The following is a 15,448-nucleotide window of genomic DNA, read 5'->3' as shown; positions in this document are numbered from 1 at the left end:
GAACTAGGCCTGACGTTAGCCTGGATAATGTGTTCAACTTCTTCATAATTTGTGTCACGGTTTGAATGTTCATATAAACGTGAGGACCCAGATGCAGACTTAGATAATTTATTAAATAAAACAAAAGACAAAACAAGGAAAATCAAAAAGCAGAGATAAAAAAAACATACAAAAAAATCCAGGGAACAGATAATCCAAGGGAATACGAGGAGTCAGGGGAGGCACGAAGATAATCCAGGGTAGAAACACGAGGAACAAATTCACGGGAGGAAGGACAACAGGTCACGGACATAGACTCAATTAACTGGCACAGAAGGGTAGGAACACAGAGACTAAATACACACGGGGTAATCAGGGACAGGTGAGACTAATTAACACAGGTGAACACAATGAGGGCAGGGCACAAAATCTATAAGGCGGGAAACAGAACAAAGGAAGGAAGTAAAACAAGACATGACAAGGAGGGGCAAGAACTACAAAATAAAACAGGAAATTCTCTAAATGAAATGCACAAATAAACCAGACTAAACCAAGACAGGAACGCAATATACTTAATACAAAACTAAACAATAAGAACTCATGACAACTGATGACACACCTGAACACCGAAATACAATCCAAAAACATAACTAAACTAGAATAACTCACAATTTGTTTTTGGCTTGCTTTTGGCAAGTGACCTAACAGCGCCCGTTTAATGTGGAGGGGCTTTTGCTCGATTCAGAGACGTTATTTATTCGAAGCTTGAGTTCATAAATGTCATGTGGAATTTCTTCTGTTCTGGTTAGTTACACCAGATAACTGAAATATGTCCTGATTATGATGTACTAAGGGCTGTGTAGCACACAGTTGATACCTACCGTTCTGTTAAATCTCCCCAATAGGCCATATGTCCAGTAGTAGTAAATACCTTCTCGTTTTAATGGATGCCCATTAATCTGGACAGCTGGTTCAATGCGACTGACATAGCATTGCTCAGGCACGTTTAGTTAATATGAGCTGCCATCAAATCATTTTCCCATTTATGAGTCACGACTCATTTTATATAGTTTATCTAAAAACAAAGTGAAGGTAGGTGATCACCCTTTCACAGTTCACCTGGAGTCATCACCGAGTCTTGAGTGTGGGAATGACACTGCTCCAGCGTAAAATCTACCATAGGGGGAAAATTTGGACCATGAAGGCACTCTGCCAACACATCCTCCCTTTTTTCTATCCCCTACAGAGGCATGAGCAGCCAGATGTCTCACCAGCAGACACAGCATGTACAATTGGAAACCTGCAACTGCAACTGCAACTGCAACTGCGCTTCCTCTTTATGGCCCATTGCCCCCGAGAAGCCACTCAATTAGCCCAAAATCACATGGTGCGGAAGCTGGGCACTAAATGTGCTCTTGATTACCTGCCTGCAGAATACGCCACATGCATATTTAGTTTACGTATGGAAGGTCATTGAAGGTTTTCTCCCCACACCACTAACTATGTCTCTTGATTAATTGCTTTCTTGTAGCAACAATCTGAAAAAGCTAAATATATCTATCCCCAGGCAAGTTTCCCTTTTCTTTCTATAGGTTTGCAGAAGCACACAGGAAAATAGTCAGCCAACGTTATTGTTCCAGAGGACTTTGTGAAAAATAAAAAAGAGAAAGAAATTAAGAGTCTGAAAGCTCAATACAAAAGCAGTTTTTGTTCTCAGCATTGAAAGACTCTGGACTCAGTGTGAACAAAGCTCAGATCATTTTATTACAATAATTACACAGTAAAAGTAGCAAGAATTATATGTTATCTTAAATGTCTGCATGCAAATGTGGGGTATATATAGAGACGGACGGTGGAGGTAAGGGAGGAGATGACAGAGTGAGAGAGCGTGTGTGTGTGTTCTGTATGTATGTGTGTGATCGTGAGCGAGGCTTAAGGAAAGAGCGACAGACCAGGAGGAGAGTAGACAGAGAGAGCAGCACACTGTTCATATTCCACTCAAGACACTAATCTGTGTTTACGTCAGGGAATAAGAACAAGGGGACACGTTAGAGGTAAGAAGATTTATGCTCTTTGGAAAAAATCAATATGATGAGTTCAGGGACAAATCACTGTAATTTTGATCAATTATTTATTATGACTTCATGACTGGATATAATCATGAAGTCAACCAATGTATTCACCTGTAATTTGCCTTTTTTATACTTTCTTTTCATTGCTCACTTTTTGTAAAATGTTTCATATTTTGAGATTTAAAAAACTTGTTTTATGCTAAATTTATTTAAAAAATAATGTAATAAAGAGAACATGCAGTGTCTCACTAAACAGCTACATGCACCTTGATTATAATAACATTCTTACACATTTCTTTGCTGATTGTAGGAACCGTGCACATTTCTTGACTGTAGTATTTGTGTGTGAAACTAACAAAATAAAAGCTGCTTAGGCTAAAGAATGAGTTTATAATTCAATTTGCATCTAGTCTGTCACCTTCATCTACCTAAGTGGGGTCTTTCTGTCAAAGCCACCGCCAAGTTCAGCATAACAGGATTATGGGGGGGAAACGTCATTGAACTGAAACCACTGAAATTGAATAACAGTTTAGAATCTACACAAAAATAACCTAAATATATAATGCTGCCTTTCAAAATTAAATCTCAGTATCTGCGGCTCAAAAATTGCCTCCTTCTGCTTTTAACATCATGAAATATGAAGAAAAAAAAGTCAAACTGTACAAATCAAACAAAAATGACTGACCAGATAAAATTAAACACAATCTTGGAGACATATTCGTGTGGGTGAGACCTTATATATCAAATAAAGTAATGACAGGTGCTGCCTGCTCGTACTGAAGAAGTGACGGAGATGCATCCGTCTGCATCAAGTGATTGATAAGAACGTCTGCAGCGTTATTAAAGTGATAGCTTTAAAGGGCATGCGCTCCTGAGAAATCACACATTCAGTGTTGCCAGATTGGGCTTCTTTTGATTACCTTGTGCTGGGGAAAATAGTGTTGGGCAGGTAGATGACATCATTTGGCCGGGTTATGAACGCCAAACAAGCATTCAGTAGTTTTATGGTCAAAAACAAAGACTTCATGGTTTCCACTCACTCATTCTTTACCCCTATGATTGACATGAGTTGTATTCAATCCTATGAATAAAGGAGGATTTACTTTGATGTCATTATCATTGACAATGTGACACTACATAAAATTAATTAATTAAAATAATTTTTAAAATCAGAAATATCAATTTAAGTCACATTTTCTCACTAATCGATGCCTAAATAATTCTTTATTTTAATATTTTTGGTGCAATTAATGTCATATTCATTTATCTATATTTGATTTTGGCAGTTTCATTCCATAATCCTATAGTTTTTAAATCTGTTGGATTTCATGGCAGTATTTGATCACTTTACCGTGGTGTCGCCACGATGCCTGACGCCACCACGATGCCAGTTTGTGTATTAGGTTGTGTAACTGCACTCTTTTTGGGTTGAGATAGTGTATTTATCTAACATTTTATCTTTAAGCTTTGTATGCTTATGATCTGTTTTCTATTGCGTGTGTAATGTTTTTACGTTTTTACACAGGTTTCTGGTAAAGTTATGATTTGGGCTGTTTTTGAGTTGTAATTGGGCTGGAAACTGTCAATCAGATCTGGCAACACTGCACACATTCATGTTTTGCACAATTTCTACTCGACTAGATAGAACCAGAAGTGAGTAATTTTTGACTGTTGTAGGAAGCAGTGCCATGTTGGCACTGAAGCACAAGCTGATGGAGGTTGTTATTTTGGCAAATGGATGCGATTTGGACTTGTTTGGATCATTTCTTGGATTACTACATTTTAAGGTAAAGATTATGACAGATTTTTGTGACCGAGTGAAGGTTGTTTTCACTGATGTTGCTGAGTTTCTTCCGCTCTGATAGAGCATGTTCAAGTGAACTGAAGTGGCATACTGTACTTTTTATGAATGACGCAGCTAAAGACGAAAACAGGGTCAAAGTGCTCTGCATGTAAACTTGCACAGCTGTTGTGTACCGGACACAAAGTTGTCTGGTAAATGTGTTGTCTTGTATTTTAGAGCAGAAAACAGAAAGCATACGTATTTATACAAAGACGCTTTGCTTTACAAGTGAGTGCTGCACGACCGCTTAGTTACCTTGAATCACTACATCTGTGGACAACACCAGAGTTATGGGTGGGGGTAGAGTCCGTTGTCTTTCAATTGGAAGGTTGGTGGTTTGATCCCCAGCTCTCTCAGCCTACAAGTGTCGTTGTGCAAGACACCGAACCCCAAATTGCTTCTGTTGGCGTAGTGTGTGACTTTACGCAGCCGCCTCTGCCATCAGTGTATGAATGTGACATGGAGTGTGCAAGTGTTTTGAGTGGTCACAAGAAGAGGTGCTATTTGAGTACAGTCAATTTTATGACACCCTCTTTCTTTTATGAGGTTTCTGAGAATGTTCGATGTGTTGCACGTTTTTGATAAGAGCAAGCCGTGACTCTCAGGTGGGCTCGGCAATAATCTGACCATAGAAGTATCAAAAGAAAAGTTTTTTCATTTAAAAGACATTAGAAAACGTATTTACCGTGAAAATATTACAACAAATCAAAAGCAAACAAGCTTTTCTGAGACGTTTCACCTAGAATATCATAATGAATACTCATGAGGATCTGTCACCCAGAAGAGCATCAGATCCACTTTAGATCCTGCATACCAGAGGACTAAAATATTCATTACAGTATGGATCTATTTTTATAAAGCATGCTATATTATTCTGTGGAGTATACACTGGACAGAATATTTACATGCTCCTTAAAGCCCGCATGTGAGCTCTCAAACAGCATAAGAATGCCAATATGTAATCACATTGTTTTTCACTGTCCTGTGAGTGTGATGAGCAAGTAGCAAGTGGCTTGATGGACATCAGGGGGCTATAGAATGGAAATCCTATTGACAAAAGAAGTAATTTACGGTACAGTGGTGGCAGCACACAGGCCACAGGGGAATGGTTTATAGTATGCAATTCATTGTAATGCAGTTGATGTGCCACTACAGTACGCTGACAACCTGTCTCACTGCTCATTGTGTTTCCTGCTCATTTTCTGTGCAGATTGAAGGCTTTGGTCAGCCCACACAGACTGCATCCAGATGGAATACATTATACAGTAACTGTCCCCGGATGATACATAGACTTCAGATTGATTTATGGAAAAAATACTTGTTGTGTTTTTTTTATTTTCAGGCAGGAAAACATTTTTTAGAGTTGGAAAAATAAAAATATCATGAAACTTACATTCAGATGATTGAGCGGTTCCTGTCTCTCCTTCGTCGGCTGATGTCTGCGACCAAAGGCAAAGAATCCAATATTATGCATCAAGCATGATCAATTTCCTTGACGCATTGAACTTAAAAACCAATGATGTATATAGATATATATATATATAAAAAAATCTTTCACATGATGGATTTATTAACATGTTTTTCATCTTCTCCAAGTCCTGTGTGAAATCCATCAGCCTGGATTATAATAATTACCAATTTAACACCCTTAAACCGTAACTTCAAAAGCACAGACATTACCATCACTGCTTTCTGATGTGAGGTACTTTGAACAGCAGGTGCAGTCCTTCTCAAGGACACGCCACACGCAAGGAGAATCTGCTGATTTCTCCTTAACTCTGTAATGAACAAGCAACAGGCTAAAAGTTAGTGAAAGGTCACCGCTTTGAATCTGGCCGGTTCGGTGAGAGAGCAGTGTTCACATGTCCTCGTTATCATTGTAGCGGGGCATGAAAGAAAAAGTTTGACAGTTTTGGCAAAAGTTTGATGAGAAAATTGACCCCTCTGTAGTGTCTATGCCGTATATTTAGGCCATTTAAGCCGTTAGCTTAGCACAAAGAGTGTAAATATGGAAATAGCTCTTCTTGTTCTGTCTAACAAAATCTAATAGCAGCAACACTTAAAGAAGTAGACGTATTCTTATAGCCTTTTTAACACTGCGGTTCTGCCTCAGCGCCGTAACGAAGCTCCGTGCTCATGCCACCTTTGTCATTCTACATTGGACCACACAACGCTAGAGTGAAACCGCCCCAGTGTGTGTTTTTAAGTAGCGTTCTGGCGTTGCGGAAGCAAAACATGCGCGAGGTGTAAACAAACAGCGCGTGCTTCAAATACACACACACACACACACACACACACGGTGCTGTTCCGCCCCGGCCGGCTCCGCTGTTTACACAGACGCCGCTTCGCCTCTGATACTACCTCCGATGTCGGCTCAGAGGCGGAACGACTTTGCTCCACCATTCTGCCTCTGTGCGCTTTACATAGAAGACAGAACGTAACAGAGGCGTAATAATCCTGCCTTTAACAGGCAGTGTAAAAAGCCCTTATGTGTCATGTTGAACCAAAAGTACAACAACCCGCCTTGAGTATCTTTGTTGCCTGATAACTGGTCCCTGCCACTGTATAGTCTGCAACACAACACTAAACAAAACAGGCAAACTGACCTTTTCGAAAGTACAGACTGAGACAACTTCCTGGCAGGGCTGCACAATAAAACATATTTTCATAGTCATCCAACATGCACAATAAACAGAAGACAGCATGAAATGCAAATGCAAAGAAATTGTTTAGACACATTGCGCATTCACACCTGAGCAGAAAGAATGTGACCTTTCAGATGGATGCATGCGTCATGTTTTCACACCCTTTTGTGAGGCCCCTGCTTGAGGAAATTGTGGTTGACGAAGACATTGTGTTGAAGAAAAAAAAAATCCCACTTCTATTCAGAATTATGTTGTACGAAGGCCGACAAGGGCAATCACGCTGCAACTGCCCAAACGGTTTCCATCGGTAGAAACAGGTTGCAAATTCAGAAATGATGCCACTTCAAAAACACATGCAAAAGCCCAAAATAAACGCAACAACGTAAATGCGCAGCAAATGAAATAAATGTGCCTCGAAAAGCCAAAAACAAATTCATCAACATTGAACAAGCTGCAAATTTAGATATGATGCAAGAAGTCCAAAACACACAAACACAGAAAACACATGCGAAAGAAAAACGCTGCAAATCCAGTCAACACAACCGAAGTGCTCCAGGCCTGTTTAAAACATTTTAAAATAAAACTTATTTCAATTTTTTATCAGACTTTGTAACGTTAGATGCAGCTGGAGCCGAGTGTCTCTGTTGTTCATGTACCACTGAATCACACAACTTCTGTTGAGAAATGGCTCCCGAATGACATAGAGCTTTGCTAAAGTAACCACTGCTGAGTGTAGCTTCTGTTCGCTACCTGGTAATAGCTGTGCAGCTAGCGGTAGGCTACTTTTAGATGACTCTGACTCTGCCCGCCTATGAGCACAGTAGGGGCTTCATAAGTTTGGAGGAGTTTGAGGTGTGAACACTGACACAACCCTGTGCTCAGAACCGGACATCGAGCAGGGTCAGCTGACAGTACCGCTAGCTGCACGGCTAATTAGATCCATGGCTATTGGAAGCAACACTTACACCGAGCGCCCCTACAGGTCTGGAGCACTTCCATTGTGTTGACTGGATTTGCAGCGTTGTTCCTTTTGTGTATATTTTCTGAGCCCTTGCAGCGCCTTTCTGTCGTTGTATTTGTTTTAGACTTGTATGTATGTGTTTTTAAATTGGCATTGTTTCTGAATTTGCAGCCTGTTTCTTCTAATGGAGACCGTTCTGTGTGTGCGATTGCCCTTGTTGGCCACCGTAACTTTGGATTCAGAAGAGACAAACGTTACAAGCACAGAAATTGTGTCATAAATGCAGAATGGCAGAAAGACATAAGACCTGTAAGGTAAAACGTAAAAACGCAAGCTACTTTTAGGTTGTGTGAGAAAATTTGCAGTGAATTTGCTATTGATTAATATTGGACTGAAATGCAGGGAGGAGTTCCTCTTTGCTGGATGTGAAAAGAGTACATTAGACATTATATCATCACATCCATCACCCTGGGCCACTCCGATCTTATGACTCAGTGCTTTGAGTACAAACTGTACAGTAGGACTAATAAAACGCATCTCCCTACTGGGAGACTGACTCATAAAGCCGACTATGCCATTCATTATGTTCTGTGTCACACAGAGACCGAAGCCCTTACCGCTGTTGTGCCAGTCTTTACCGACAGAGCTTTAAAGGTTCAAGGTAACATAATGAGAAGTAGTCTTAATGGTAGCTTTCGTTTCAAAGGTTCCCACTTCACATTGACTCCATTTCCTATGTTCCAACTAATGATGCGTTTCCAAAGATTTTACAGCTCAATAATACCAAATGGATTACGGATGTGTATGACAACAATCCATATTATAACATTGGAAGATTTAACAATAAATGTTCTTACTGTTTGCACCCGAAGGCTGATATACAATAGCACATTCTTCATTGTTAACACCATTGTTGTCCAAAACTATTAAAAACACAACAATGAGCCACATTATCGCCCTTAGACAGGCATTGTGGACATAAATACTGCACCATTAAATGTGCATTCATCTGCGATTAAAAACAGCCCACAATAAACACACTATTAACTTCTGCTCTGGTCATGTATACTAACTACAAGGCATAGCTGCATTCGCCTTCATTTGGATCATGTTCCAGGCCAATCGGTCCAACTTTCCCTCTAATTTCAGCTTGTTTGGTCTCCACTAAGTCAAGCGAAAATGTGCTAAATGCTAAAGAAAGTTTACCAGCTAGCTGCTAACTTTGTCTGTCTGCAGTTTGGTGCTGAGCAAAATGTGTATAATGGATTATTTAGAATTGTTTAGATGGAAACAGCAAGCTGCAGCAGCTGGACACGGGTCTTAATAGAGTGTGGCAAAGAATAAAACAGTACATTTCTGGGCTGTAGAAACAAGACAATGAGCTGAAAGGCTCTAAAACACTGTAGAGCTGAGGGACATTACAAAATTAGGTGGTGATTAAATCTAAATTTGTAATTAAGCTTCTAAGCTAAATCATGACCTGGATGACTGAGAACCTTCACAGACATTGAGAAGCTTCAAAGATGTATGTCTTAAGTAGTAACAAATAGGTTTCAACTCTTAGTCTTTCTTGATAAAAGAAAAAAAAGGAAAGAAGCTCTATTGAAAATGCACTCCTCGTCCTCTCCATAACTGCCAAAGTTGCATCAGCTTCATCATTTCATCAGCCGTCACCTCCACCATCAGTGTCTGGACTCCACGGGGGGGGAGCTGCCGCTCAGGGAAGACACCCTTTGATTGCAATATCTCCTTCTAAGTTTAAGCACCAAAGACTTTCTGTCGAGAAATATTAGCTTTTATAGTAAATACTTAATTCAGTTCATCTACGTCATTTACTCTACTGACTGAAGAAACGGCCACATCATAAAAAATTGAGGTCAGCTTAAACCTCTTTTGCAGGTGAGTCTGTTTTTTTCCAAAGTACCAGCTGGCATCGACAATAAAAGATAACGAGCTTTGGGAATTGCTCTGGAAACATCAAGAAGATGACTTTTGTACCATCCGTTCTCGAAAATGGCATTTAAAGCTGATCTCTCCTTCATCTTTCTTTTCTCAGATAGCCAGCCTGTCACCAGCCTGTCACCTCCAGCAGGATGTCATCTTCCTACAACTGCTCTTTCAATATAATGGCCGAGACAGGCGAGTGGCTTTGTCCTCCTGGGGAAAAGTGTCTGAATCTGACCTCTGGTGTGAACGGCAGCCACATGGATCTGGTTGATGCATGTCTGACGGAGGAGGAATACTTGGAGAAGTATCTGGGGCGTCGTCGGTCGTCTGTGTTCCTACCCGTCTTTCTCATCTACCTTGTCATCTTCGTGGTAGGTGTGGTGGGGAATGTGCTGACATGCACTGTCATTGCACGCAACAAAGTGATGTGGACGCCCACAAACTTCTACTTGTTCAGCCTTGCGGTGTCGGACCTGCTGGTGCTGCTGCTCGGCATGCCGTTAGAGCTGTACGAGCTGTGGCAGAACTATCCGTTCCTCCTGGGAAAGGGCGGCTGCTACTTTAAGATATTCCTGTTCGAGACTGTTTGCTTGGCGTCGATCCTCAACGTGACGGCGCTGAGTGTGGAGCGCTACATTGCTGTTGTTCACCCACTACGTGCAAAGTATGTTGTAACACGCACCCATGCCAAGCGGGTCATCCTCATAGTGTGGGGTGTTTCTGTGTTGTGTGCTTTGCCGAACACCAGCCTGCACGGGATCACCGTCCTTCACAGTCACTCCACAAACCCTGCTGGGAACATAAACATGGAGATCCCTGACTCAGCGATCTGTACACTAGTGAAACCGCACTGGCTGTACAACCTGACCACCCAAGTGACCACCTTGTTATTTTTCGTCCTGCCTATGCTCACCATCAGCATTCTTTACATGCTCATCGGGCTACAGCTGAAGCAGGAGAAGATGCGTCAAACGCTGCAGGCAAAGTCAGGCTTCGGACAAGACAGCTTCTGTAACGTCCGAACGCAACAGCAGAAGGCACGGCGCCGGCAGGTTACAAAAATGTTGTGTGAGTATCAAACCCTTTTCTCTTGTCTTTCTTCTTTACTAAGACTGTTTTTTCTTTGATTTAACCCAGAGATAAGCGTGAGTAATGAGTGAAATCAGGTTGCATCACGCACATGTAAAACTGTAAACATTAAAACCAAAAGCCACAGGGTCCTCAGAAAAACATGAGAAACACCTTGCATCTAGAGCCGATGCCAAAAAGACTGAGCTAAGTCAAAAAATATCTCCCGAGTACTGGCATGTCGCGCTGCACTCCCTGGACTTTTTTTCTTACAAGCTAACAGCTAGCGAGCTAAAGGCCAACTCTAAAAACTGCCATGCTAGCTAAGAAGCTAATACATAACAAAAAGTTTGTATTCATTCTCGTGGCAAGGCCCCTGGTAACATTCATTTCACATTTACCATTACTTGACAAACCTCCACACTTTGATATGCTCCCATTTGCATGTCATTTTTGTGATGACTAACATTACCAACGACCTCCTTAACTGTTAGCCATTCGACATGCTACCTTCTCTTTTTTTTAGGCCCTTCCCCTTTTAACTGAATTAATTTTTCTGTAAAGCCCCGTCATTGGCAACTCTGTCTTCCACACTTCTTTAACAACTCTCACGTGGAGGTACATTACAACACAGTTACAACATCTCCAGTCTCCTTGGGATAAACATTAATTATTTTTTAATGGGGAGTATCCGTTTGTTGTGCACTGCTGATATTGTGTCCGCCTCCGGTAGATTAGTGTCCATTCACAAGGACAAACGTAAGATTAGAGTTTCTTTAAAACGTTTATTTAAATACAAACGTAATGCACTGAAACTCTGTTTATTTTCTCTCCTCTCCGTTTTGTGATGGGCGGAGGACAGTATACCATTGGTAGTAAAGCTGTTAATAAGCTAACGCCACTGGTAAAGCTAATTTAACGCTAATTCTTGATAAAGCTAATGTCCGGTGTCATTAAACATCACAACATGGAGAGAAATCTGACGGAAAGTATTTCTGTCCGTCACATTGTGTTTAAATTAACTTGTAATCATGTGTTTGTCCATCAGAACAGACAGTAATCTGCGAGAGACGGCAGAATAAGCTAACACTGATTAGCTGAAACTCGGTTGGAGAGACACTGGAGTGTAACGTAACGCTATGGAGTTTTAGAATATTTCATGCCATTAGTCAGAGGCAGATTAAATGAATCTTTGTAGTCACAACAGAAACTCGAGCAATATCTGATTAAACATACTGTATATTGGTTAGTTACAATTCCCTATTATACTCGGTTCATGGCTGCATCCCCAATGTCCTTTTTTTTATATTGTAGTGGCCGTGTCTGTACTTTCCTTTTACATAAGCAATTATTAAGTACACTTAATTTTAGTCAGTAATTGTAATAATCTACAGATCAATCAATTATCAAAATAGTTGTTAGTTGCAGCCTTAAAATAATATCAATCAAACAATAGTGAATAAACTGTGACATAGAAAGAAAGGCAAATCAAAATCAGCCAATGTCCACACGGAGACGGAGCCGACTTCGTTTTGAAAAAGTTTTCCGTTAACACGGCGCCGTCTCAGAAATTGTTTGCGTCCCCACGAAACCGCTGAAACGCTGTAATATATACGACCGGCCTGTGGGTGGCGCTGTAACGCAGCCGCACAAATACAACAATCCGGAGAAGAAGAAATAGAGCATGCATAGAAGTGTAAGTGTGTTGTTGATGGTGGTGGGGTTAGCGCATGCGCCATGTACAGAGGCGGCGTAATTCAAGAAAGATCCTTATAGGCTGTACACACGGAAACGCCAGGGTGACGTTTAGGGATTTATCCACTCTGGGAGGCGGTTTCAAAAATTATCGTATACGGGCTCCTGAAATGCCGGTTCTGTGTGGACGAAACGACCATACGACAAAAACCTTTGGCGTTTACTCCTAAACCCGTCTCCGTGTGGACATGGCCTCAGATAACAAGCACACCTGACATATGTGATCTACTCAACGTAAATACATGTAAATTGCAGCATATGTCACTGTTTTACTCCTGAAATAAAACCTCCATTAGATGCAGCTGCTGCATCCATCTGTGTCATTGGGAATAATAATTAAATACGTGACAGAATGTTTAGCATACGTGTTTCTGTATGAACACAGTCTGATATGTTGATAACACTTATCCATGAGGCATTACATTTCCCTTAAACACATCTTGCTTCTGAACATGAATGTATATTGATATGATAATGAAAGGTGACACCATGCAGATAGTATTAAACAGTTTCCTCCATATGACACATGGACTCATTCAGATCCAACAGTTTGTTATAGACTGATAAAAACGTAGCTCGTGTGTGCTTCATATCTCTCAGAGGGGAGGGGGGACGCAAATGTAGAGGTTATTCATGCTGCAATTGGTACCTTATCTAAATATAACACTATGACACTGATATATACGTGTTCAGATTCTAGGCTGCACAGCCGCAGATCACCCCCCTTATCAGCTTTCTTTAATGTAAAATAATAAATACATGTTTCCTTATTTTAAGCAACATTTTATCTGCAAAAGTGGAACATTTAGAATCAGTTTTCATTGTCATGAAGTTTGTGTTCATGATCTATTTTTACAATGCATTATTCTAAAGCATGGCTGTAAAAGGTATAGTTTAAATAACCTTGACAAACTGACATCCTTGGACATTTTAATGCAACATAATTTGCTATTAAGGGACCATTGCAGATTTCAGCCAGCAAGCTACGCCAAATAACACTTACACTGATCTCTTTCTAACCTTGCAGCCAGTCTGAAACTGAATCTATTGCAAAATTACACATAAATGTTCAATTTTTGTCATCTCTGTGAGACGGTATAGTTTATCCTCAAGCACAGTGTAAGACAGCATTGACACAGCATATTTTTTAATTCTGCATTAAATGAAATATTTATATAAACTAATATAAGATTTACATCACACTAATGTACAGACCTAAATTAAAGGCTGTGTGCCCATGACAGAATATCTCTGAATCAGTGACATGCAGACCCAAAAGGGAGGGTTTAATTGAGAGCAGAGAGGGCATGTTGGCAACATCAATCAATGTGCTGCTGTTAAAAACCCCTCTACTCATCTCCCATTGTCTCTTTCTCTCTCTCACGGTTATTTTCCAGTCGTTTTAGTGATAGTTTTTGGGATCTGCTGGGCCCCGTTTCACACCGACCGCCTCATGTGGAGCTTCATCAGCAACTGGACTGAAAACCATCTGGAAATCTTCGAGTACGTGCACATCATTTCAGGAGTGTTTTTCTATCTCAGCTCAGCGGTCAACCCCATCCTGTACAACCTCATGTCAACGCGCTTTAGAGAAATGTTCAAGGAGGTCATGTGCCACCGGCAACATCACATCACTCCCAGGAAGCACTCGCTCAGTGTCACCCGGGTGACGCTCCGCAGCACCCTGAGCGATGCGCCGCATTGCAACGGAGCCGCTGTTGTTGAGGCCGAGGCAGAAGAGGGAGAGGTCAGGGTGAAAGATGAGACCAGTTTTTAATGCGAGTGCATGTCAAAGGGGACATATTAGTGATAGCAAGGCAATCGCTTTGAGCCACTTCAAACATCATCTTTCATCATGAAACACTTTGAACAGGAGCTAAATAGCTTCAGCATTCAGAGTGGGAGCTGAAGCTGTGAAGCTGCTGCGTGCATGTTACTATGCTGCTTTTAAAAAGTTCATTCTTGCTGCTCTGCAAAACACATACTGGAGTTAGTTGAACTGAAAACTTGAAGAAAAAAAAAAATGAATGTGATAACATCTAGTGTTCTATGTATTAGTTTTTTTGTAAGCCACTTATTCAGTTTGGCTAAAATCCATAATATAAGTCACATCGTAGTATAAGACACAGTTTGTTTTGGGGGGTATCGCAGAGGGAAAAAAAGTTTCTCATGACTATATAAAAACATGAACAGCTTTTAGCTGTAAGAGTCTTTGGACTGGGCCGGGGGCTCAGGCTGGGTGAGCCGAACCAGAAGACAGGTGAGTGGAAGTGAGGCTCAGACTTACCGTAAAACGTGGAATATAAGACAAGTCTGTTTTGAGGGGGAAAAAAGGTTTTCTAGAGCTATTTACTAATGTATAAAAGTTATTTCAACACTATTTCTATTTCTTTTCATTTGAAACACATTCAAAACACATATTCTAGCCTACCATCTGTTTTCGCCATGTCGAGTTAGTCTGGTAGCTAACTGTGCGGTAGTTGAACTCCGCCTGCGGTAACGTTTATTGTTGGGAGGGTGGCGGCTGTACTGGCGATCATGACGAAGCTTTAGCTAGATTATAGCGCCATCGTCTGGGTACAATACCTCTGCATTTTATACCGGTATATTGCTCGGCATATAGGACGCAGCCGACTTTTTGGATGAAAAAATGTATTTAAATGCGTCTTATACACCAAATTTTATGGTATTAAAAAAACAAACAAAAAAGCCTTATATTATACGGGAATGCCAACTTTATTTTTAAAGAAAAAGTGATGATGCATTGATATAAGATTGTGAATCAATGAATGTCTGTATTTTTTTACTGTACAACTGTTCTGTACTGCTGTAATTATCAGTGATGTAAGGGGTAAACCACACGTTATGTACTTATTTATATCAAATAATTTGTGTTATAAATTACATATATTCGTATCACTTGTATTAGGATAAACACTGCATGTATAGGAAGTTTGTATGTTCAGCCTGTGGTCAGCCCTGTTTACAGCTTGCAGCAGAGTTTATGTGTTAAAGTTCTGCTAAATGTCTTGATGCTTTGTTCAAAGAGTTCCTTGTGCTGAGATGTCATATTTGCTGTGAAAAACAATTGACGATGTAAAAAAAAATCCAGACTTTGTTTCTTATCTTCTATAGCTGGTTAGAGTACATGAAAGTCACAGTCCTGAGTCCTGTCATC

The 15,448-nt window shown here is 40.6% G+C and overlaps 1 protein-coding gene across 1 annotated transcript; it reads left to right on the top strand.

Annotated features, from left to right (window-relative positions):
• Positions 1-9,593: 9,593 nt before the first annotated feature.
• Positions 9,594-14,047, top strand: nmur1a (neuromedin U receptor 1a). The gene is made up of 2 exons (XM_069680407.1): positions 9,594-10,515; positions 13,668-14,047. Exons 1-2 carry the CDS (start codon positions 9,594-9,596, stop codon positions 14,045-14,047), a joined length of 1,302 nt encoding a protein of 433 aa, XP_069536508.1.
• The last annotated feature ends 1,401 nt before the right edge of the window (positions 14,048-15,448 follow it).

The sequence above is a fragment of the Semicossyphus pulcher genome, unplaced genomic scaffold, assembly GCF_022749685.1.
Source record: "Semicossyphus pulcher isolate SPU_LCO1_2020_fin unplaced genomic scaffold, fSemPul1.0.p SCAF_4, whole genome shotgun sequence".
In the NCBI taxonomy this organism is placed as follows: domain Eukaryota; kingdom Metazoa; phylum Chordata; class Actinopteri; order Labriformes; family Labridae; genus Semicossyphus; species Semicossyphus pulcher.
The sequence above is the reverse complement of the archived record's forward strand: the minus strand, read 5'-3'. Positions and strand labels throughout refer to the sequence as shown.

Bases quoted from the DNA above. Each gene is read 5' to 3' on its own strand.
- nmur1a (XM_069680407.1), top strand. From the start codon at position 9,594: ATGTCATCTTCCTACAACTGCTCTTTCAATATAATGGCCGAGACAGGC. The intron at 10,516-13,667 runs GTGAGTATCAAA...GTTATTTTCCAG, and splicing joins GCAGGTTACAAAAATGTTGT to TCGTTTTAGTGATAGTTTTT.